The 24,338-nt window shown below is 37.6% G+C and overlaps 4 protein-coding genes across 5 annotated transcripts in view; 2 read left to right on the top strand and 2 right to left on the bottom strand.

Annotated features, from left to right (window-relative positions):
- LOC134812572 (uncharacterized) overlaps positions 1-3,244 on the top strand; it is a 4,279-nt gene extending 1,035 nt beyond the window's left edge. The window contains exons 2-3 of the mRNA XM_063820056.1: positions 2,787-2,945; positions 3,102-3,244. Of these exons, the coding sequence (XP_063676126.1) occupies positions 2,787-2,945; positions 3,102-3,244 (302 nt within the window). The remainder of the gene's footprint in view (positions 1-2,786; positions 2,946-3,101) is intronic.
- Positions 1-24,338, bottom strand: part of LOC134812866 (uncharacterized) — a 912,489-nt gene that overhangs the window by 491,666 nt on the left and 396,485 nt on the right. The gene's annotated exons all lie outside the window — the stretch shown is intronic.
- Positions 3,820-7,608, bottom strand: LOC134812785 (E3 ubiquitin-protein ligase TRIM56-like). 2 transcript variants are annotated; one of them, XM_063820351.1, is made up of 11 exons: positions 7,469-7,608; positions 7,089-7,229; positions 6,712-6,839; positions 6,432-6,512; positions 5,977-6,102; positions 5,705-5,848; positions 5,504-5,570; positions 5,204-5,364; positions 4,967-5,074; positions 4,633-4,830; positions 3,820-4,382 (listed from the first exon to the last, which is right to left on the bottom strand). In XM_063820351.1, exons 1-11 carry the CDS (start codon positions 7,521-7,523, stop codon positions 4,299-4,301), a joined length of 1,293 nt encoding a protein of 430 aa, XP_063676421.1. In that variant the 5' UTR covers positions 7,524-7,608; the 3' UTR covers positions 3,820-4,298. The 2 variants fall into 2 exon arrangements, with proteins under 2 accessions (XP_063676421.1, XP_063676422.1); XM_063820352.1 differs by lacking the exon at positions 3,820-4,382 and adding an exon at positions 4,397-4,474.
- On the top strand, positions 16,718-19,080 carry LOC134812571 (uncharacterized). The gene has a single exon (XM_063820055.1). The coding sequence runs from the start codon at positions 16,718-16,720 to the stop codon at positions 18,722-18,724; it is 2,007 nt and encodes a 668-aa protein (XP_063676125.1). The 3' UTR covers positions 18,725-19,080.

Below are 24,338 nucleotides of genomic sequence, written 5' to 3'. Positions count from 1 at the left end.
ATGATGGTTAGGCTGACCCTTGAAACTGAAACCACTAGGTACGTAAATGTTTAAGTGAAATGATGCCATTGTTACCGAGCTGCTGCAAAATTTGCTGCACCTATAATAGTGAGTATAATATTTAAGTAAGACAAACTTCTGTGGTTTCAAAAATTGTATGTAACAACCATGTTGTAAATCATACTATTCATTCAATGGTCCAACGAACTTAACAGTGTGAGTATTGTTTGTCTGCATACTAATTTCGTCACATTTACGAAATGAATCTGCCATTCCTGCCCTAAATTTACTATTCTGGATGCATGCATTTTGAGCAACGTTTCAGACCTAGAAAGCTAGAAGTATTCAGCCCTCTTAGTAAGGATGGTTTCTTCCAGACCTTTGAAGACGATAAAAGTGACCATCCCTGAATTATTACCTTTTTCTAAAGTTACGTTTAACAACTGGTTGTAAAAGTTACGTTTAACAATTGGTTTTTCATTATGTATATTGGACACATGAAAATATTTTATATTTGCTATTAACCTGCGATAAATTGATAATTAATAGCTCTGTATAAGGCACTACTTGTACATGATGTCCTCATTTTGCTACTTCATTAATAGATTAATTCACAATCCTTACACACAAGCAATTGAATACAATCAGTTATTAGTAAATTCAGCAGATTGGGATGTCAAGTTACGAACTAATGTATTACAACAGTCGGGGGTACGCAGAACCCATAAGGATATTATTTAACCTCTCCGGTAAGCAATCAGTATAGGGACTGTCAGGGGTGTAGGAAGCGGGGGGGCAGGGGGGCCATCGCCCCCCCCCCCCCCCCCCATGAAATCTGGGTAAGGGGCCAAAAAGGGCCAACTTTTAAATTTAGGTTTCTAAAAATTTTTGGGAAAAATTTTTTTCCCCCGAAAATTTTAAAGTCAAAAATTTTGTAAGTCAAAAATTTTCAAATAAAAGTCAAAAATTTTAAAAGTTTTCTTGGAAACTACTTTTGTTCATGTTTCATGCTACCCTGATCATTCTGAGCCAAAAATATTTTTTTCGGTTTTCGAAGTTCGACATACGATTTTGGACTCGAGGGTTCCCCTTTGTAATGCGATCTCGGAAGGCAGGCCCCCGATTCGCAATACGAGCTCGGACGCGGGAGCTCTGTTTTCAGAGGTACGTATCGAGAATGACTCGGACCGAAAATTTTCTAAGTCAAAATTTTTCAAAGTTTTTCTGGAAACGACTTCTGTTCATGTTTCATGCTACCCTGATCATTCTGAGCCGAAAATATTTTTGTTCGGTTTTCGAAGTTCGATATACGATTTTGGACTCGAGGGTTTCCCTTTGTAATGCGATCTCGGAAGGCAGGCCTCCCCTTCGCAATATGAGCTCGGAAGCGGGAGCTCTGCTTTCAGAGGTACGTATCGAGAATGACTCGGACCGAAAATTTCTAAGTCAAAATTTTTCAAAGTTTTTCTGGAAACTACTTTTGTTCATGTTTCATGCTACCCTGATCATTCTGAGCCGAAAATATTTTTGTTCGGTTTTCGAAGTTCGATATACGATTTTGGACTCGAGGGTTTCCCTTTGTAATGCGATCTCGGAAGGCAGGCCTCCCCTTCGCAATATGAGCTCGGAAGCGGGAGCTCTGCTTTCAGAGGTACGTATCGAGAATGACTCGGACCGAAAATTTCTAAGTCAAAATTTTTCAAAGTTTTTCTGGAAACTACTTTTGTTCATGATTCATGCTACCCTGATCATTTTGGGCCGAAAATATATTTTTCGGTTTTTTTGAAGTCCGTACCTACATTCGGAAGGTTGTGGATGTGATACTGATCGGTTTCATGTACTAATTATAGAAAACGTAATATTTGGCCCACAGATTTGAAGGAAAATACGCAATTTTGGTCCTCAGATTTAAAGGAAAATGCGCAATTTGACGCGAAGAACTGAAAAAATCGCGATTTGTCGTGAGGCCAGGATCTGAAAAATCGCGATTTGTTGCGGCAAACGTGAAAAATCGCGATACCGCACATGCTGCAATTTCCTTTTATCCTTACCCTCGAAATTCAGGCTTTGGCGCGAAGCGCCAACAAATTTAGGCTGTGGCGCGAAGCGCCAAAAAATATTTAGAATTTGGCCCCCCCCATGAAGAAAATCATTCCTACACCCCTGGGGACTGTCTTGATATCGTGTCGAGGTATAACAAGAAATGCGGCCGCTTTTCTACTTACTAAACTGTCATGTGAACCCTACCCAGACAACTACCGGACAACTGAATTTGTCGTATTTCCGATTTCGGTGCAGTTATGATATGACCTGGGTCCAGTTGTTGTTTTGGGATTTTAGCTGATTGGTCACCCAATTAAGCTGATTGGGTGCCTGTTAACTGCGTGAGAATTAGGTTCAACTGGGTTCAGTCACCCGGCTGGGGGGATTGTTAGAATATGGATCACATCACAAATGATACGTCACTGATTGGGCCATGTGATGTGATACCTGTGGGAGCCCGGACTGAGAGGTTCTTAGTTGTCGGTCACCGTGGATGGTCGCTCAATTTTTTGATCTATTGTGGCATATTTTATCATATTCCATGCAACCTGGGGAAAAATAAACTATTTCTAGCTTTTCTCGCCCCCACTTGGTACTTCAACAGAGTGCCCCCCAGCTCCGACTGCTCGATTGTTATTAGCCAAACATCCTTTTTTAAATCGTGACTGCTATCTTAGGATCACCTAGTAAACCCTACGAGAATCCTAATTTTGTACAGTAAACACCTATCTCAACACAAACAGGAATAGAATTCAAAGACACGAGGCTGGCAGCAGGCACTCCCGAGTTTGCCGCCGCTTTAAAACGATCACCAGGTGGTTGCTTACCAAGTTTAGTATTGGATGGAAACCGGGTAGTGTGCCAGAGTCTTGCTATTACCCGTTACGTCGCTAGTTTAACCGGTAAGTTACCAGAGTCTTATCGTTATATTTTCACTAAAACTCCCCATCATTCAACCGGGTAATTAGAGAGTTATCAGAATACTAAACATTACATTACGAAGGTAAACAAACATTCACGACAAGAATTTACAGTTTGAACTTTACTCTTGCCCCCAGACTACAAAGGCAGAACAGCAGAGGATACACTTTATGTGAACATGTTCATTGAGACGCTTTACGACCTGATCGCAAGATATGATGAGGTCGTTAAAGAAAAGGATCAAAACATCAAGGTGATACGATCAGCTGACATTCTGTGATCGCCTGACATTTGTGAACGACTTTCTTGGTTGTCATGTTCGTGGTTTTCGATTTCACACTCACAGAGGCTAAATAATTGTCGATCGACAGTTCGATACATTGATATTACTTCCCTTATATCTATAGTAACACTGTTTTGCTGTTGAATTTCAGAGCGATCATTACAGACGCTCCATACTTAAGTAAAATATGGTTTCCTCATATAATAATCTTATACCTTTATACATTGCTAGGCGAAGAAGAAGGAGGAGGCATACGAGAGCTATTTTCCAGTGTATCTCTCTAAATTGGAGAAGATGTTGTCTGACCAGTCTGGACCTTTTATCCTGGGTGACAGGGTAGGTCGAGTTAACCATGTGGTAACCATGTGGTAACCATGTGGTAACCATGTGGTAACCATGTGGTAACCATGGTCGAGTTAACCATGGTGTGTTGCAAGTGGTAAACAGTCCAACTAAACGTTTGTATTAATTGTTCGTGTTTAATCGTACGAGTTGATGCTTTTTATTTTATATTATTTTCCAACAATTTAATTTACTTTATGAATCAACTTTGTGAAACACTAAAAACGATATTTTTACTAAAACTTGAAAGTATCGACGATAAATTAAATCATATTATTTACAGATGACATGGGGTGATATAGTGATAATGAGTTTTTTAGAACTCAAACAGAACCCTGAATACGGTAGAGCTGACTTACTCTCGAACTTTCCAAAACTAGCAGCTCAATACAGAGGAGTAATAGAAGAACCAGGAGTGAAGCGATGGTTGGATTATAGACCAAAAACTCAGAAATAACTGTCGAGAAAACTGTGCTATGCATTTATAAATTTACTCATCTGAAATGATATAAGGTGGTGAAATAATTTTCTCTATAAATTTCATATTGAAAATGCCGCATAGCTCAAAATAACAATCCAGTTTTCCAGGAGTCAGCTATAGTTTTGTCTCTTAAGTCCCGCTTAATAAACTAAGGCCTTCATCTTTAATTTGGCCAGAAGTGCAGCCGGAGAAGAGTAACTATCAGAGAACTGATTCCACCAGCGTGGCCTACGTGGCAACCGCAGCCATTTGTTCCTTGACTATCTTTGTGAGCTCAGAGTTGTCAATAGGGAGCAGGTCCTCCTCCTCATCCTGGGGTAATTACATTGTTAATAGGGAGCAGGTCCTCCTCCTCATCCTGGGGTAATTACATTGTTAATAGGGAGCAGGTCCTCCTCCTCATCCTGGGGTAATTACATTGTTTCATGTTTGTTTAAAGTTTAATTGATTGTTAAAGGATCACCCCTTTAATACTAACTGTCATCGTTAGGTTAGTACTTGTTCATTCTTCAATTTGAGTGTTGATTATAAACTTTATGGGAATTACTTAAGTCAAACTTACTGATTCAAAATCGATTTCTTTCGGATCCTTTGGCATCAGTGACATCTTGATTTCTGAAATCTTCAGATTGCCGAAGTTTTTTCCAGCTGCATAAAATTGTTTCTCTGCTTTTGACTCGAACGTGACACGCTTAGTAGTTAATGGTTCGATCGGCAAATCTTCTGGAATCGTTTGAATTTCGTCTATCAGTTTTTGAACCTAAGTTAAGTAAATTATTTAGTAAAAAATATTTACAAATGTCTACCAATTTTAATCCGTCTGACTGCAGTCTGACTGCAAAATGTCACAATTGCGCAATAGATACATTAACAAAGGAATAAAAAATGTTCCATACCAGACCACCAATACCGGCCATCTGGGCTGGGGAGTATTCCTCGAATATATCTGTTATCATATCGGAACCCCTTATTGTAAAGTTTATCTCATCCTCAATGTCGTGAACCTGCATATTTTCCAAACGATTAAGTCAATTTTAAACAAACAAGGTTAACAGAAATGAGGAAGCAGTGTATTTTCAATCGGTGCAGTTGTATCAAGATTTGCATCCAAACCCACAAAATATCCTTATTACCTGTTGCTCTAGAAGTTTAACATTCTCATTCAGCACCTTGTCCACGTCGGCGAACAGTTCGTTCTGTCGGTCCCTTGAGCCCCTCACAACTCCCATAAAGGAGATGTTCAGATTTCTCTTGCATCTCTGGAACATGATGTTCATTTCTTTATCCACGTCCTCTGTAACAGTGGTTAGGAGTGAAACGAATATTCGCCTTACAAATAATACGAAAATAATAAACATTATTATCACTGCTAAAATTCGCACATTTTAAAGGTAATTTCAAAAAAAGATCATTAAAAGAAAGAAATGACTTGCCTCCTATTTTCAAGTTTTGTTTAATGTTGTAAGTATTTTGTTCCACTTTTTTCATTATTGGCCTCATCTGAAATATTCCCGTTATATTAAATTATCATGTTGAATTATTCCCAGCGATATTGTTGATAATCTCGCTGTAGCAATAAGGTAATTAACAAATCAACTGATTAACTAATTAAGTAACAGTCAATTTATTCATACCTTTTCGTGGATATTGTTCATAGTGTCTCCAATTTCCTTGACACTGTGTCCCTTGTGATCTGTGATAGCGCAGACGAGACAGCACAGAGCATTGCACGTGGTACACACTGCCTCCAGAGCAGAGTTGTGGTGCTTACTACAAAACTGGGTGCAAACTTTCATTTAGCCATATAATTATATTTTCACTAATCTTAATTAGCGACGAGTTTTGCATAGTTTTTCAATAAATTTCTATAATCAGTCGCTGAAGATTATTTTAAGAGCATTCAAACCTGAGCTCCATTTGCGCGGAGAATCTTCTGAGGTTCCGCTAGTATATCCATGAACTTTACAACAGTGTGATGTTTAGTTGCAGCCACTATCGAGTGGAAATTAGCGTGCTCGTCACAGTAATTTTCCTGTCAAGTTGTACGGTTATTTTCTTAAAATATTGGACTGATTTGTTTTGTTTATAAGAATGGACAGAAATTGTATTATTCATAAATCTGTCATTAATGATGGGTTGTATTAAATCATGTCGTTAATAATATGTTGTATTTTAATAATGTTTAGCACATTAACAGTATCATGTGATATATTCGTTTCTACAATTATTCAATATTCATGCGTTTTTTAATTTTCCAATCAGCGAGGCTAGCAAATTACAAACTTGAAATAACAAACATAGAGCAGCCAAAATAAAAGTCCGATTAAACATGCGATGATCAGTGGAGAGAGTTTGACTAACCTGACACTCCAAACAGCGAGCTTCCCCCTTCTCGTCACATCCTATGCACGGCACAAAGTCCTTTTTGTATGCTTCCACCAGCTGAACAATGAACACCCTTTATTTAGCAAGATGCTTAATGCTTATTAAACAATGTGTTTTAAATAGCTCAACTGCTTAATTCTCTCAGGAAAGACTATTATTTTTTTAATTAACACGTCTACACTACATTTTTAAGCTAATTTGAGTGACGTAATTTGAGTGACGTAATTTGAGTGACGTAATTTGAGTGACGTATTACCTTGAAAACCTCCAGTATCTTGAGAGTACCAGCATTAGGTGTGAAGCAACACACGTGACCCCCCGGCACAACTGTCAGACGGTCACATACCGGACAGTGCATCTCCTCCGCCCTGCCTTTCCTACCAGCTGAAATCGGAAGGTTTCGAATCATATCCCGATATTGGTTGATCAATGGTCATTCAGTAACAAAAACCATTTTTATCTATATTAATCCTTTGATTTGTCGCCTAAATACATGCCGACGAACTGTTGTGAGTGGAAAATCGCCGACTCTAAACTTTACGCTAAGTACAGTTCGCTTTACCAATAACTAATAACTTACAATAACCCATGTTAAGTTCACAGTACCCAAGTATAAAAGAGTTATTCGCTCACCAAACTGTCTGAGGCAGTCGAGGCAGGCAGTGTCTCCACAAGGAAGCTGGTGAGGAGCATATTTACTGAAATCGAAGGTGTGTTTGCACACTTCACAAGTCAAATACTCATCCTTCAACTTCGTCTCAGTCGGACGTGGATCTGTGGTCAAGGTGTTCTTTTAATGCAATGTTCACTACTATAGTATTATGTAGACACTGATCAGTCACTTGAATAGTCATTACTGTATCATCCGAAATGTGTGTTTTTTTCATTTGTGTTGAAAGCCCAAATTTGGACAAAAACACGATTTTGATTGAAAATACCACCATGTCACGTGACTTCCATATAAGGAGTGGCACGTGTTGGCGGTCAGTGTTTCTAACAATCCATACTCTCACCTGGTTTAGAAGCATCAAAAAATCCTGGGAAGGGGTGAGCTAACATAGCGGACATGTCTAATGAGCGGACAATCAGTAATACAGTGAACAACTCGCAAACATACAATCGAACAGCTACTCATCAAGACAATTGCTTGTTACCGAATCTAAGATACGAAGAAGAGTATGCTTGTTGATCACGCTATCACGTGGTGCACTGTACACTTTTATGCTTCATCAAGCTTAAGAGTTAGCGCTGCTTTTCAGCTCATCGGCATTAAAACTAAATTGTGCCACTTGAACAGGTACACATACCACTTGATTTATTCCTTGGCCAATTTTTATTTCTTCATACTGGTCAAAAGGAAATAAAAACAGTCGACCCAGCCAAAAACGTTTTAATGCAGGTAAAGTTGATATCGTGGTGTAAAATTTTAATACTCGTAAAATATCAAGGCCACTCAAGGCTCAGAAATAGTCATATGGACTCTTTATGTTTTGTAAGCTCTATCTCACCTCGAGCTAGCTCCAACGCTTTTGCCAAGAATTTCTTCTATAGGACCCACACAAAGTGGAATCACATTCCTCTAGATATCCGTGAGATAGAGAGTATCACTGATTTTAAAAGTAAACTTTCCACTTACATGTGGGGGAAAATTATCCCGGTGGATTCGGACTCTGAACTTGACTATTCAATAGAAACAAATCCATAAAATAGTTTATTTAAGATTATCTATTCTTGCTGTCTGCATTCACGTATTTCTCAATTTCATCTCACAGCACTGCATCACGAACTAGATGGCCACATTTTTCACTTTACAATATTTTATGAATTGATTGAATGGGTGTGTGATTTTGTTTAAAGTAACTTATTACAATTTTATAAGGGCCCATGCTTGTGCAGGAGCTGCATTTGCACTCAATATCTGTGTTTTGGTGACCCTCAGGTCCTTTGGTTACATACATTTTGTCCGATACAACTTCAACTTTGACAATCCATGCTTAGAGGACAATATTATATTTAACTAATTCATTGTGTAAACTTGTATGTAATTGACTGATTTGAAAGATTTCAATAAAAAAATCTGTTCCTACAATTTCGAGCTAGAAGGAATCGTTAAGAACTTATGGCATTCCTCCTCCACTGCATGCTTCCTTCCATGCGGTAGTATAATTTCAGTACTTCATAAGCTCCATAAAATGCTTCCTTCGGTAAAGAGGTGTGGCTGTAGTCTTAAAACTCAAAAAAAAAAAAGTCAACAAGTTGTTTATAATTGTCACTATTTCACCATTATCTCAAGAATGCAGGTACGTTTATTTCCGAATATGCCACTGTGACGGTAATTGTATTTTCACCCGATCGGCAATCTGGCAACAAAATAAACGGATAGGGGGCTTTATTATGATTTGCTGGGTTTATAAATTATTGCCTACCTGCCTGCCTGCCTAGGTCGATCCAGATGAAGTCTGAAAAATAAATTATTACAATATAATAATAATGAATTATTACATAATCCAAAACTAGAAGGTTTTGCATTGTAAAGTGCTCCCGTTACACATATAAGACTCTATTTCATGAGGCTATAATTATCTGCTGGTCATTGATTGCCCAGTGGTAAGACTGTAAGAGTAACTGTAAGACTAAGACAAATAAACAAAAGTGCAAGCTTTCGAATTTTCATATTCTATGAAATATATCACATGTCCTTACTTGAACTTGATTAGGTCTCCTCAATCATTATAGAGTAGCCTTCAGGCTGCAACAATGAACTCCCGTTTGTGTCGTATCATTTCTTTTTAGTGCTTGCGCGGTCACCAGCAAACACACTATCTGTCGATATCTGTGTCTGTGTTTCCTGAGAACGATGCAGCGTCTTCCAGCAAACATTTCAACCAATTCTTTTACGGGTGATCACTGGATCTTCTTCCATGCGCAGAGGTCCAATAAATGAGGTTTCTAAAAAACCTGGTGTCGGGCACTGGTTTGTAGGTTTATAACCTACCAAGACCTGCGCCGAGTTGGACTCGTCGACGGTCTAATATTTGGAACAAATATTTAACTGGTGACATGGCCAAACCAGCTCAGGCGGTTTGCTTCTATGTAGTCTCTATTTGATTTAACCTCGCACGTGGTCAAGCACTTTAGTTTTTCTAACTCGGTCGAGCCATCTTATCCTAAGTACTCTCCTCGAGCAATGCTGATGGAACACCTCAAAGTGATGTAGCTGCTTAATTTGGTTGTGTGCCATACCTCACTACCATAAAGCTATAAAGCAATATTGACAAAACTGCCGCTTTATAGATTCTGATCTGCGGTTTATCCATATATTACTGAGTTGGTTTAAGGATATATATTCGCATATATCCACATTATATTTACATTACACGTTCAACATGATATCATTATATCATTATCAGTGCAGTGTGTACAACACCAACTACACCATCTCGAAGTGATTACTGAGTTGGTTGAAGGATATAGAGGTTTTCTGAACAGTAATGTTCACAGTCGCTGACATAATCATAATGTGTCGCTGCTATTTTATATTGTTATATTTGGCAAATTGGGGTAAAAATTGGCACAATCGAGTTTTGTTAAAATTTCGAAATATTGTTATAATTCATAATCATTTCTTGAACCAAATTTTTAAGTTTCATTTTCCAAGATTGCCACCCAATACCCCTTTATGATGTTAAATATATTGCCGTGAGCCGTTTCCATGATTCCTTGGGGTTTCAACTCTGGCATGAATGTTGTGCCCAAGTCTTGCCATAATTGCACTTTGCATTGCTTGATTTAAATCCTCGAGGAAAATTTATCGACAAATCTTCCAAAACTCAAAAGGTATATCTGATATCTCCTATTGTAGCCGTGCAGCGTGTTAGTTTCACAAACGTTGCCAGCCGCTGAATCTCACAGCCTGGAAGGAAGAGAATCGTTAAAAACTTACAACATCCTTGAAGAGTTGAAGGGGTTTTTATACTTTGGTTACCGAGCAGATTCGGAGCCAAAACTGCTTAGTTTTGGGTTCTAATGTTCCGCGAATTCCAAAATTCCGCGAACAGATCAACTAGCTGGCAGGTAGCAATCATGATTGATGATGTCACGTTTTAACGATAAGAAAATATCACGCCATGACTGCTTTTTCGAGCTTAACGGGTGATACTCGTAAAATATCAAGGCCACTCAAGGCTCAGAAATAGTCATATGGACTCTTTATGTTTTGTAAGCTCTATCTCACCTCGAGCTAGCTCCAACGCTTTTGCCAAGAATTTCTTCTATAGGACCCACACTAAGTGGAATCACATTCCTCTAGATATCCGTGAGATAGAGAGTATCACTGATTTTAAAAGTAAACTTTCCACTTACATGTGGGGGAAAATTATCCCGGTGGATTCGGACTCTGAACTTGACTATTCAATAGAAACAAATCCGTAAAATAGTTTATTTAAGATTATCTATTCTTGCTGTCTGCATTCACGTATTTCTCAATTTCATCTCACAGCACTGCATCACGAACTAGATGGCCACATTTTTCACTTTACAATATTTTATGAATTGATTGAATGGGTGTGTGATTTTGTTTAAAGTAACTTATTACAATTTTATAAGGGCCCATGCTTGTGCAGGAGCTGCATTTGCACTCAATATCTGTGTTTTGGTGACCCTCAGGTCCTTTGGTTACATACATTTTGTCCGATACAATTTCAACTTTGACGATCCATGCTTAGAGGACAATATTATATTTAACTAATTCATTGTGTAAACTTGTATGTAATTGACTGATTTGAAAGATTTCAATAAAAAAATCTGTTCCTACAATTTCGAGCTAGAAGGAATCGTTAAGAACTTATGGCATTCCTCCTCCACTGCATGCTTCCTTCCATGCGGTAGTATAATTTCAGTACTTCATAAGCTCCATAAAATGCTTCCTTCGGTAAAGAGGTGTGGCTGTAGTCTTAAAACTCAAAAAAAATAAAAGTCAACAAGTTGTTTATAATTGTCACTATTTCACCATTATCTCAAGAATGCAGGTACGTTTATTTCCGAATATGCCACTGTGACGGTAATTGTATTTTCACCCGATCGGCAATCTGGCAACAAAATAAAAGGATAGGGGGCTTTATTATAATTTGCTGGGTTTATAAATTATTGCCTACCTGCCTGCCTGCCTAGGTCGATCCAGATGAAGTCTGAAAAATAAATTATTACAATATGATAATAATGAATTATTACATAATCCAAAACTAGAAGGTTTTGCATTGTAAAGTGCTCCCGTTACACATATAAGACTCTATTTCATGAGGCTATAATTATCTGCTGGTCATTGATTGCCCAGTGGTAAGACTGTAAGAGTAACTGTAAGACTAAGACAAATAAACAAAAGTGCAAGCTTTCGAATTTTCATATTCTATGAAATATATCACATGTCCTTACTTGAACTTGATTAGGTCTCCTCAATCATTATAGAGTAGCCTTCAGGCTGCAACAATGAACTCCCGTTTGTGTCGTATCATTTCTTTTTAGTGCTTGCGCGGTCACCAGCAAACACACTATCTGTCGATATCTGTGTCTGTGTTTCCTGAGAACGATGCAGCGTCTTCCAGCAAACATTTCAACCAATTCTTTTACGGGTGATCACTGGATCTTCTTCCATGCGCAGAGGTCCAATAAATGAGGTTTCTAAAAAACCTGGTGTCGGGCACTGGTTTGTAGGTTTATAACCTACCAAGACCTGCGCCGAGTTGGACTCGTCGACGGTCTAATATTTGGAACAAATATTTAACTGGTGACATGGCCAAACCAGCTCAGGCGGTTTGCTTCTATGTAGTCTCTATTTGATTTAACCTCGCACGTGGTCAAGCACTTTAGTTTTTCTAACTCGGTCGAGCCATCTTATCCTAAGTACTCTCCTCGAGCAATGCTGATGGAACACCTCAAAGTGATGTAGCTGCTTAATTTGGTTGTGTGCCATACCTCACTACCATAAAGCTATAAAGCAATATTGACAAAACTGCCGCTTTATAGATTCTGATCTACGGTTTATCCATATATTACTGAGTTGGTTTAAGGATATATATTCGCATATATCCACACTATATTTACATTACACGTTCAACATGATATCATTATATCATTATCAGTGCAGTGTGTACAACACCAACTACACCATCTCGAAGTGATTACTGAGTTGGTTGAAGGATATAGAGGTTTTCTGAACAGTAATGTTCACAGTCGCTGACATAATCATAATGTGTCGCTGCTATTTTATATTGTTATATTTGGCAAATTGGGGTAAAAATTGGCACAATCGAGTTTTGTTAAAATTTCGAAATATTGTTATAATTCATAATCATTTCTTGAACCAGATTTTTAAGTTTCATTTTCAAAGATTGCCACCCAATACCCCTTTATGATGTTAAATATATTGCCGTGAGCCGTTTCCATGATTCCTTGGGGTTTCAACTCTGGCATGAATGTTGTGCCCAAGTCTTGCCATAATTGCACTTTGCATTGCTTGATTTAAATCCTCGAGGAAAATTTATCGACAAATCTTCCAAAACTCAAAAGGTATATCTGATATCTCCTATTGTAGCCGTGCAGCGTGTTAGTTTCACAAACGTTGCCAGCCGCTGAATCTCACAGCCTGGAAGGAAGAGAATCGTTAAAAACTTACAACATCCTTGAAGAGTTGAAGGGGTTTTTATACTTTGGTTACCGAGCAGATTCGGAGCCAAAACTGCTTAGTTTTGGGTTCTAATGTTCCGCGAATTCCAAAATTCCGCGAACAGATCAACTAGCTGGCAGGTAGCAATCATGATTGATGATGTCACGTTTTAACGATAAGAAAATATCACGCCATGACTGCTTTTTCGAGCTTAACGGGTGATACTCGTAAAATATCAAGGCCACTCAAGGCTCAGAAATAGTCATATGGACTCTTTATGTTTTGTAAGCTCTATCTCACCTCGAGCTAGCTCCAACGCTTTTGCCAAGAATTTCTTCTATAGGACCCACACTAAGTGGAATCACATTCCTCTAGATATCCGTGAGATAGAGAGTATCACTGATTTTAAAAGTAAACTTTCCACTTACATGTGGGGGAAAATTATCCCGGTGGATTCGGACTCTGAACTTGACTATTCAATAGAAACAAATCCGTAAAATAGTTTATTTAAGATTATCTATTCTTGCTGTCTGCATTCACGTATTTCTCAATTTCATCTCACAGCACTGCATCACGAACTAGATGGCCACATTTTTCACTTTACAATATTTTATGAATTGATTGAATGGGTGTGTGATTTTGTTTAAAGTAACTTATTACAATTTTATAAGGGCCCATGCTTGTGCAGGAGCTGCATTTGCACTCAATATCTGTGTTTTGGTGACCCTCAGGTCCTTTGGTTACATACATTTTGTCCGATACAATTTCAACTTTGACGATCCATGCTTAGAGGACAATATTATATTTAACTAATTCATTGTGTAAACTTGTATGTAATTGACTGATTTGAAAGATTTCAATAAAAAAATCTGTTCCTACAATTTCGAGCTAGAAGGAATCGTTAAGAACTTATGGCATTCCTCCTCCACTGCATGCTTCCTTCCATGCGGTAGTATAATTTCAGTACTTCATAAGCTCCATAAAATGCTTCCTTCGGTAAAGAGGTGTGGCTGTAGTCTTAAAACTCAAAAAAAATAAAAGTCAACAAGTTGTTTATAATTGTCACTATTTCACCATTATCTCAAGAATGCAGGTACGTTTATTTCCGAATATGCCACTGTGACGGTAATTGTATTTTCACCCGATCGGCAATCTGGCAACAAAATAAAAGGATAGGGGGCTTTATTATAATTTGCTGGGTTTATAAATTATTGCCTACCTGCCTGCCTGCCTAGGTCGATCCAGATGAAGTCTGAAAAATAAATTATTACAATATGATAATAATGAATTATTACATAATCCAAAACTAGAAGGTTTTGCATTGTAAAGTGCTCCCGTTACACATATAAGACTCTATTTCATGAGGCTATAATTATCTGCTGGTCATTGATTGCCCAGTGGTAAGACTGTAAGAGTAACTGTAAGACTAAGACAAATAAACAAAAGTGCAAGCTTTCGAATTTTCATATTCTATGAAATATATCACATGTCCTTACTTGAACTTGATTAGGTCTCCTCAATCATTATAGAGTAGCCTTCAGGCTGCAACAATGAACTCCCGTTTGTGTCGTATCATTTCTTTTTAGTGCTTGCGCGGTCACCAGCAAACACACTATCTGTCGATATCTGTGTCTGTGTTTCCTGAGAACGATGCAGCGTCTTCCAGCAAACATTTCAACCAATTCTTTTACGGGTGATCACTGGATCTTCTTCCATGCGCAGAGGTCCAATAAATGAGGTTTCTAAAAAACCTGGTGTCGGGCACTGGTTTGTAGGTTTATAACCTACCAAGACCTGCGCCGAGTTGGACTCGTCGACGGTCTAATATTTGGAACAAATATTTAACTGGTGACATGGCCAAACCAGCTCAGGCGGTTTGCTTCTATGTAGTCTCTATTTGATTTAACCTCGCACGTGGTCAAGCACTTTAGTTTTTCTAACTCGGTCGAGCCATCTTATCCTAAGTACTCTCCTCGAGCAATGCTGATGGAACACCTCAAAGTGATGTAGCTGCTTAATTTGGTTGTGTGCCATACCTCACTACCATAAAGCTATAAAGCAATATTGACAAAACTGCCGCTTTATAGATTCTGATCTGCGGTTTATCCATATATTACTGAGTTGGTTGAAGGATATATATTCGCATATATCCACACTATATTTACATTACACGTTCAACATGATATCATTATATCATTATTAGTGCAGTGTGTACAACACCAATTACACCATCTCGAAGTGATTACTGAGTTGGTTGAAGGATATAGAGGTTTTCTGAACAGTAATGTTCACAGTCGCTGACATAATCATAATGTGTCGCTGCTATTTTACATTGTTATATTTGGCAAATTGGGGTAAAAATTGGCACAATCGAGTTTTGTTAAAATTTCGAAATATTGTTATAATTCATAATCATTTCTTGAACCAAATTTTTAAGTTTCATTTTCAAAGATTGCCACCCAATACCCCTTTATGATGTTAAATATGTTGCCGTGAGCCGTTTCCATGATTCCTTGGGGTTTCAACTCTGGCATGAATGTTGTGCCCAAGTCTTGCCATAATTGCACTTTGCATTGCTTGATTTAAATCCTCGAGGAAAATTTATCGACAAATCTTCCAAAAGGTATATCTGATATCTCCTATTAATTGTAGCCGTGCAGCGTGCTAGTTTCACAAACGTTGCCAGCCGCTGAATCTCACAACCTAGGAAGGAAGAGAATCGTTAAAAACTAACAACATTCCTTGAAGAGTTGAAGGGGTTTTTATAGTTACAATGCCATTTTTAATCTGCGATCTTATCAAGCTAACTTATTGTTGGTTCACCCATGCAATGGTGAACCAACAACCTAGGTTAGCTTAATAAGATCGCAGATTAAAAATGCAGTCAGTGTTGGATTTAAAACTTATTTTTGTTATCTCACTGAATCATGTTACATGGAATCTCAAGCCTTCATTACAATCACTGTGGTGACAATAACTGGTGTAAATGGTTTTTTTCCACCATCAAACTGCTATTATAATATATCCCGTCCCGAACTAGTTTAACTTAAACTAAACACTGCAGTTGATAGCAGTCTTGTAGTCTATCAGTTACATTACGAATTGTCTAGATAACATAATCTTTAACTGAAACGGAAGTATGCAGTTTACTTCACCTATAACCCATGTATCTACGCGTACTACGTGACGCGCTTGTTTTTACAAGTGAATAGCCGCGTACTATGGGCGTACCATGGCGGTCGAGCAAAAACGTTGCAAAAAAACTGTTGCTATTTCTTTTACTTTTGGGGATTGACCCGAGCCGGCAAGGTTTCTCTCATGTATTTAAATGCATGTAATTTTAAATTTAAGCCCCCTCTCAGTAGTCAGTAAGCTACTTTACATGTAGAAATTACAGCTACTGCTAGCTTGTTTTCCCGGGATTTGCTGGATTTATAGATTATTTCACATTTATGAACTTGAAGAATGATCAAGACATAATCCAAAACTAAAAGGTTTTGCATCGAGAAATGTTAACGTTAGTCGTTACATACATGGAAAAATATCATAACTTCGTTTCAATGAAATTATCTTAATTAACTCTACCTTAGGTCATTGCATCATGTCGATCGAGCTGGATGACATGGCGTCAAAACAAGAAAACCCTCCCAATGTTGCCGTTATGGCTCCTTCATCTAATTCCATCGATAACCGTGCAATGTGCACAGTAAAGCGAATGTTAGTCGTTTTAAATGCCATTATTGTTATAATCCTTGCCATCGGCTTGGTTGTTGTATCACTAAGGGCAAGGCTGATAAACGTCATCGCAGAAGATGAAAAACCTACTGGGCCAAACCCTACTCTGATCCAACCTCTTGTGAATAACCAATGGGTCTTTCATACCAATCAGATTACTGAGAAGATCGGTAACCGAACCTACACAGTAAACACGATCAATGGAAACATAAAAGGGCCAGCTATTCACGTAAGAAACGGTGACCAACTTAAAGTCAGAGCAACTAACGGAATCGTAGGCGCTCAATTATCCGTTCACTGGCACGGATTTAACATGAAAAACGCTCAAGTTTTTGATGGAGTGGTAGGTCTTACGCAGTGTGCCATATCCCCTGGAAACTCGTTCCTGTACGATTGGAAGGTGAACGAACAGCCCGGTACCTATTGGTATCACACACATGGGAATGAAGTGGAAGCTTCCGGTCAAGACTTCATCCGCGGGCCACTTATCGTCCATGACGAACATGCACCGTATCGCATACCTACATCTGAATACCAGTTTGGAACTGAAACTATTCTTTTTTACGTTGACCTTTATCCAAACTATAATGGTTGGGACTTTCATGACATGTCACCAGACGAGGACAGTATAGAAGGCAATTCGATTACCACACCAGGATGGGCAGGCGGTGTCTTGAACGGCGAGCATGACCCGGAATTCAAAGTGAAGAATGGCGAACACACATTTCGAATCATCAATGGTGGATTTAAAAATCCCTACTTCTTTAGTATCGACGGATACAATTTGACGGTGGTTGCTACTGATGGGTACCCAGTGAAGCCTTATAAAACTGAAGTGTTGCAGATCGGGATTGCGGAGAGATATGATGTTAATATCACTTTCAACATTGATACTGACACAGATGTGACGTGGATAAGGGCAATGACTCCTTCAAAGAACCAGAAGAAAGGAATGGCGAGTGTCCTGCGAATAAGGAGAGATGATTCAATTCCTTTCAGCACAGGTGTCCCCCCTAACAAAGACATGAAAGCATTCATGATAAAAGCGTGGAGTATCCTCAATTGTAAATTTTACAAACCTCCAGAGGATTACAAATGCCATCCTGTCACAGAACTTGAACCCAAAATAAAATGGAAATTATCGGATGAATATGAATATCACACGGTCGACATTATAGGCTATTTCTTTTTGTCCATTGATAACAAGACATATACACAAAATCTTATTCCAAAAAAAGCAGTTATCAAGAGATCAACGGAAAACGACAAAAATCCAAATACTAATATGAATATATTAGACTTAAAACACAATAAATCCGTCACCATTGTGATCAGAAACAGGTCCTTTATGAACCACCCAATGCATCTGCATGGACATCATTACGAAGTTCTTGATATCGCTTTAAGAAAAGTTAAAAATTGTGACAGGGAATTATGTCCATTACTTGATCTAAACACAGATTTGTCGCAGCCAATAGATGAACTGATGAAAAGGGAAAAACGAGGCGTCCTAAAGGATACTGTTATCTTGCCTCCTGGTGGAGCAGTTGCTTTGAGGATCCAATCTGATAACCCTGGCGTATGGTTCTTTCATTGTCATATCCATGACCATCTTCTATCTGGACTCGCTTTAGCACTCAACGAAAGAAACTACATGTTTTCCCAAACAAAATTTCCTAAAGACTACCCGTCTTGTGTCTACTCCGGAAATTTGCAGTTTCTCCGAACGGCAACATGTGACTGCGATAAAGATGACGAACAATTCATGAAATCTTTCGAAAATACTGTCAAACCTACTCTCAAAAAGAATGGGAAAAGAGCGCTCCAGATGAAGTGCAGTACAGCTAGTGGGTGCAAGGTACAAGGACATTGACAAAGAAAGTAAGAATATGAATGACAAATAAGAAATGGTCTGTATTTGTTTTTAATTTTTAGCAGTGTTCCTTAGTGCACGTCAACAAAACCCTAAATCGACAAACAGCTCTTATAGCTAAAATATTAATTACGGATATTTCAAATAAGGTTTTTAGATACTTTTACGCATGCCATTAAGACCTGCAACTTTTCGATCGCTGAGTTTTGATAGTCTTTTATCGTTATTTTTTCATATCTTTTTAAAAAATTATTACAAAACAAAACGAAAAAGTTTCACTTTTTAGAGCAAATCAAATAATTATGGTTATTTTTACTACTATTAGTTTTTTATATTCTTGCGTTTGATAATTTTTTGCTGATTAAAAACATCTTTTTTACTGAATAGAGCACTGATAGCATGTAATAAACTATGTAAATTTTGCTAAAATATTGTTATGATATCAATTTCTCAAAACCCAACTTCGTATCATTAACCAAATATGAACAAGCTATACCATATACTATTGCACTTAGTAATTAAAAACAGTTTTTTTTTCAGAATGTTATTTTCTATACGTCAAGCCAGGAGTGTTAGGGCTTCTCTTGACCAATTAACGTTTAATCCGTTTAATCCGTTTAAATACGTCAAACCAATTATATAGCGATATTGGCGATGTCAACGATTATAATTGATTAATGATTTTTATTTATGAAAAATTATCACTGACTAGTTCTACCCTTAGAAATGATTCGTTAAAGAAGAACCTGTATCTACACCCCCTGAACGCGAACAGCAGGTAACCATGATCAGGTGACTACGCGCATTTTGAAAATTCTAAAACACTCGTCACTATTTGTAGGCACGACAATCACACCCGTGATATTTTAAAGTGTGCATCTTGTAGAAAATAAATGTGGCTATCCAGTGACCAGTATCCACTATCCATGCAGCTAAAATGAAGACCTGAACTGTAACAGAAACACAGCACACTCTAGGCCTTAAGGCCTAGCTACCTCCAAAGATTACGTTTTTTTAAAGATTGAAACTTTTTGCTCAGTTTTGTGACCTTGGAGGAAAATCAGGTACTTAATTTAAACTTATAATGTCAACTATGTAACTTCCCATTTCTCATCTAATTTGTACGTGGGCGGTCGTACATACAGACATACATACAGACATACATTATACAGACAGAAATAATCTTTCGAATCATAATAATGACTAGAAAGCCCGTGGTCACAGGGAAGAAGATAATAGTATTCTTTGGTAGTCGTTTTTATCGCATCGAAAAATATCCGTCACAACCGAAGATACAGCCGATTAAAATGTAGCTTGCACTGAACTCAACAAAATTATTACAAAACCGATCGAAATGTCGCTCGGAAATCTGTGCACGTGCGCGTATACATTTCAACACCGTTACCATGGTTACTATGCAGCTTCCTATTTCTCGTCTAATTTGCACGTGGGCGATCGTACTGACAGAATAATTCTTTAAATTATAATATACTAGAAAACCCGTGGTCACAGGGAGGAAGCTAATACTAATAGTAATAGTATTCTTTGGTAGTCGTTTTTATCGCATCAAAAAACTATGCGAGTAAACAGCCCATTAAAATGTAGCTCTCACTCATCACGCACTGAACACAACGTAATTACCACAAAACCGATCAAAATGTCGTAACAACAGTTATTGCACGTGCACGTGCGTGTAACAATCCTCGTCACCATGGTTACTATACAGCTTCCTACTTCTCATCAAATTTGCACGTGGGCGGTCGTACATACATACAGAAATAATTCTTTGAATTATAAGTAAGAAGACTAGAAAACCCGTGGTCACAGGGAGGAACCTAATACTATATAATAGACCTATTTTCTTGTAGCCCTGCAGAGCAATTTAGTTTTTTGTTTATGTTTAGGATTATTAATAATCTGAGTATTCAAATAATATATCTTAATTTAGCATTCCTTCCTTAGAGGCATGTACTCTAAAGATATTTGTCCGTAGCCCGGAAATCTTCTACATCATGATCGGTGGGAGACTGGCAGGCTGGAAGATTTCAAGCTCTGTATTACTATTAGCATAATTTAACAATATGTTTAGAATTAGCATTCCTTCAAAAGGAACAACTGTAAAGATCTTTGTCCTTAGCCCACATGGGGTTTTTTTCACCACGCGACGTGCAGACTGTATGATCTGCAAGGATCCCAAGCTCTGTATAGGTATAGATCTTCATAGATTATTAAATTGAAAACATCGTGTGTTAACAAATGTACACAGTTCTAAAGATCAACAACCCGTCTCCCCTTCTTACATTATGTATGTTTTCAATGTCGCTCCTTCAAAGTTGGGGTTAACATTCTCCGCGTCTATTTTTAATAACAATTATCATTAATCATTATCCTCTTTATCCTAATAATATTGTTGAAAAATTCAATGGAATAAAGGAATAGTGTACAAGAGTAACTCGTCTAATAATAGATGTGGATACTGGCGGGGAGGTGATACATGTTTCGGTTCTACTCACTGTCATGAGTAGAACCGAAGGATCAAAACATATGTTGCTTGTTGCTCGTATTAACTATAAAACATCGATTTTGAGGGATAAGGAAGTGTTTATAGGTTCTGAAACCTAGCTAAATCGATTTTTCGTGCAATTTTAGGTCAGAAACAGTCATCAAAATGAGTTAATAAAAAGGTCGATTTCTCGGTAAATTTTGAGCTTTCGTTCAAATAAATATTTTGCTAAGAACTTAAAAACGCGCATATTCAATCCTCGCGCAAATAAATCATAAGGAGGCGAATATTTTGAGCTTTCGTTCAGAAAATAATTCGGGGCCTTCAAAGGGGGGTATCAAGAAGGCGTTACAAGTGTAACAAGCGTTCCATAATACAAAATATGTATCACCTCTTCAACCCGCCTAACAGGGGCTTACCCTAAAAATGTAAACAAACATGTACACCTCTTCAACCCGCCTAACAGGGGCTTACTATTAAAGTAAACAAACATGTATCACCTCCCCGCCAGTATCCACATCTATAAACCTAATACCTATGTAAACATAAAACAAGTTTGATTGTTAATTGTTAATATTCTCGGTCTATTATTTGTAGTTATTCACACTGCATCACATGATGGTCGCAACACACTGCCAACATTCAAAGTGTTACATTTCAAGACTTCTTTCACGAAAACCTCAGCTCATAATGTTTTGCAGGCCGTATAGTAAATTGTAATGGGAAAAGTAAGCAACCTGATTCAATCATTCATTCTCGTTGTCATTGAGGGACGGTAATTTAAGTTCATATCATTTTTTTGAGGGAGGAAACTCTTATAAGCTAATATAAACACGGTCAACTCTACCCAGTTTTTGATTAAAAATATTAACTTTTTTGATTAATCATAAGGCCATAACATTAACAAGATATAATTATAAAACTGAGAAGCTTGCATGACTGAGTAGGGACTTTATTTCAGGGATATCAAAATTGCATCTTTTAAAACATTTCCTCATTTCCTGGCATATATTTCAAACACTGAAGATGGCACTTTGGTACCGAATTAATATAATGTGTCGTCAAGCTGTCCTGCAAAAGCAAAATCTAGTCCGAATAATAAATTGTCCGTAATAAATTTTTGATACATAATAAAATTGTCTTTTCTCAATGACTAATGAGCGAAATACTCATGACTTGATTCTGGTTCAAGACTATAAGTATAATATTAATATTAATATACTGACTCAAAGTGCGGAGCGTCTTTTATTATTTTTTGAATCTGCGATCAGTCCTGTAACAAACTACTATACTTAGCATCGATTAGCATCAGTTCAGCATTATCAACGTAATTTTTGTAAATATAAACAAATAATGATGCATCCTTTCTATGATTATTTGTTTCAGCAAATTATCAAAACACTACTTAAAGAGTATGCAGCACATTGGATGACGTGACTTGAAGTTTAGCTTTGTAGGTTAATGTTACTTAAATAAACTTAAATTTGTAAGGTTTCACCAGTTAACTGCGCCACTCCAAGGCCCTGCTAATTTAAAAAAGGATGACATGACAATAATATTATGACGTCATTCCAAAACTCCGAGGTTTTGCATTTTGAAATCCCAGCCGGCAGATCATAAATAAGATTGTAGCGAATATGCCAAGTGCCGAAGGATCTTTAAACTGGACGGGTATCAATGCTCACATCTTTGTTCTAATTATATTAGTCCGAATAGCTTTTTTTTCGCGTGACTTGCTTCAGCTTCCAAGTTGTGCAAATCTGTACTGGAAAATCATATTCATAATTTTATGTTACTTTTAGCGTTAGCTTTGATTATTTTGTTCATTAAACGCAGCCAATTTTCTTTTTTCAAATCTCAACACTTATTTTGCTTCAGAATTTCCAACAGCCACATTGTTACACAAGTGTAACTGCAGCCAATGGATGCTGGAAAATTATAATTTTATGTTATTTTTAGCGTTCGCTACGATTATTTTATTCATTAAACTCAGTCGATTTTATAATATAGCTATTATAGTCTATACTGACTCAAAGTGTGGAGCGTCTTTTATTATTATTTGGAATCTGCGATCAATCCTGTTTGAGTTCCTGAAGTAAGGTTTACTCAACTACAGCCCGGCCAACTTACATATAGCCTTGCGCCCTTTTGGGAACCAAGCTAGTTCTTCGTATATTATTAAATTGAAAACATCGTGTGTTAACAAATGTACACAGTTCTAAAGATCAACAACCCGTCTCCCCTTCTCACATTATGTATGTTTTCAATGTCGCCTCTTCAAAATTGGGGCTACTATCATTAATCATTATCCTCTTCATCCTAATATGAGTGTTGAAAAATTCGGCAGTATCTAGATAGCCCGACAGCTGTCCGCGGACAACTGTCCACGAACACTGTCTACCAGATCATATTACTGCATAATAACGATATCCCCTGAATCAAGCAGGGTTCAATCGCACGCGAATTTCAATTAGCGTTGGTGTCAATTTCATAACATTTGCGGCCATATGATCTGGTAACCAATCAACTATTCACAAACACCTGTTGATTGATTCAATGATTCAGGGGATACTGTTATTATGCAGTAATATGATGCTGTAGACAGGTGTTCGTGGACAGTTGTCTGCGGACAGGGGTCGGGCTATCTAGATACTGCCAAAAATTCAATGGAATAATGGAATAGTGCACAAGAGTAACTCGTCTAATAATAAACCTAATACCCATGTAAACATAAAACAAGTTTGATTGTTAATTGTTAATATTCTCGGTCTATTATTTGTAGTTATTCACACTGCATCACATGATGGTCGCAACACACTGCCAACATTCAAAGTGTTACATTTCAAGACTTCTTTCACGAAAACCTCAGCTTATAATGTTTTGCAGGCCGTATAGTAAATTGTAATGGGAAAAGTGAGCAACCTGATTTAATCATTCATTCTCGTTGTCATTGAGGGACGGTAATTTAAGTTCATATCATTTTTTGAGGGAGGAAACTCTTATAAGCTAATATAAACACGGTCAACTCTACCCAGTTTTTGATTAAAAATATTAACTTTTTTGGTAAATCATAAGGCCATTGCAAGATATAATTATAAAAGTGAGAAGCTT

Source organism: Bolinopsis microptera, chromosome 3 (genome assembly GCF_026151205.1).
Source record: "Bolinopsis microptera isolate Bmic1 chromosome 3, MBARI_Bmic_1.0, whole genome shotgun sequence".
NCBI lineage: Eukaryota > Metazoa > Ctenophora > Tentaculata > Lobata > Bolinopsidae > Bolinopsis > Bolinopsis microptera.
The sequence above is the reverse complement of the archived record's forward strand: the minus strand, read 5'-3'. Positions and strand labels throughout refer to the sequence as shown.

What these genes read in the sequence shown, in the direction of transcription:
- LOC134812785 (XM_063820351.1), bottom strand. Translation starts at nt 7,523, where the DNA reads ATGTCCGCTATGTTAGCTCACCCCTTCCCAGGATTTTTTGATGCTTCT. An exon ending in CTCGCTGTTTGGAGTGTCAG is followed by an intron (nt 6,103 to 6,431) that starts GTTAGTCAAACT and finishes ACAACTTGACAG; the next exon opens with GAAAATTACTGTGACGAGCA. An exon ending in TGAACAATATCCACGAAAAG is followed by an intron (nt 5,571 to 5,704) that starts GTATGAATAAAT and finishes GGAATATTTCAG; the next exon opens with ATGAGGCCAATAATGAAAAA.
- LOC134812571 (XM_063820055.1), top strand. Translation starts at nt 16,718, where the DNA reads ATGTCGATCGAGCTGGATGACATGGCGTCAAAACAAGAAAACCCTCCC.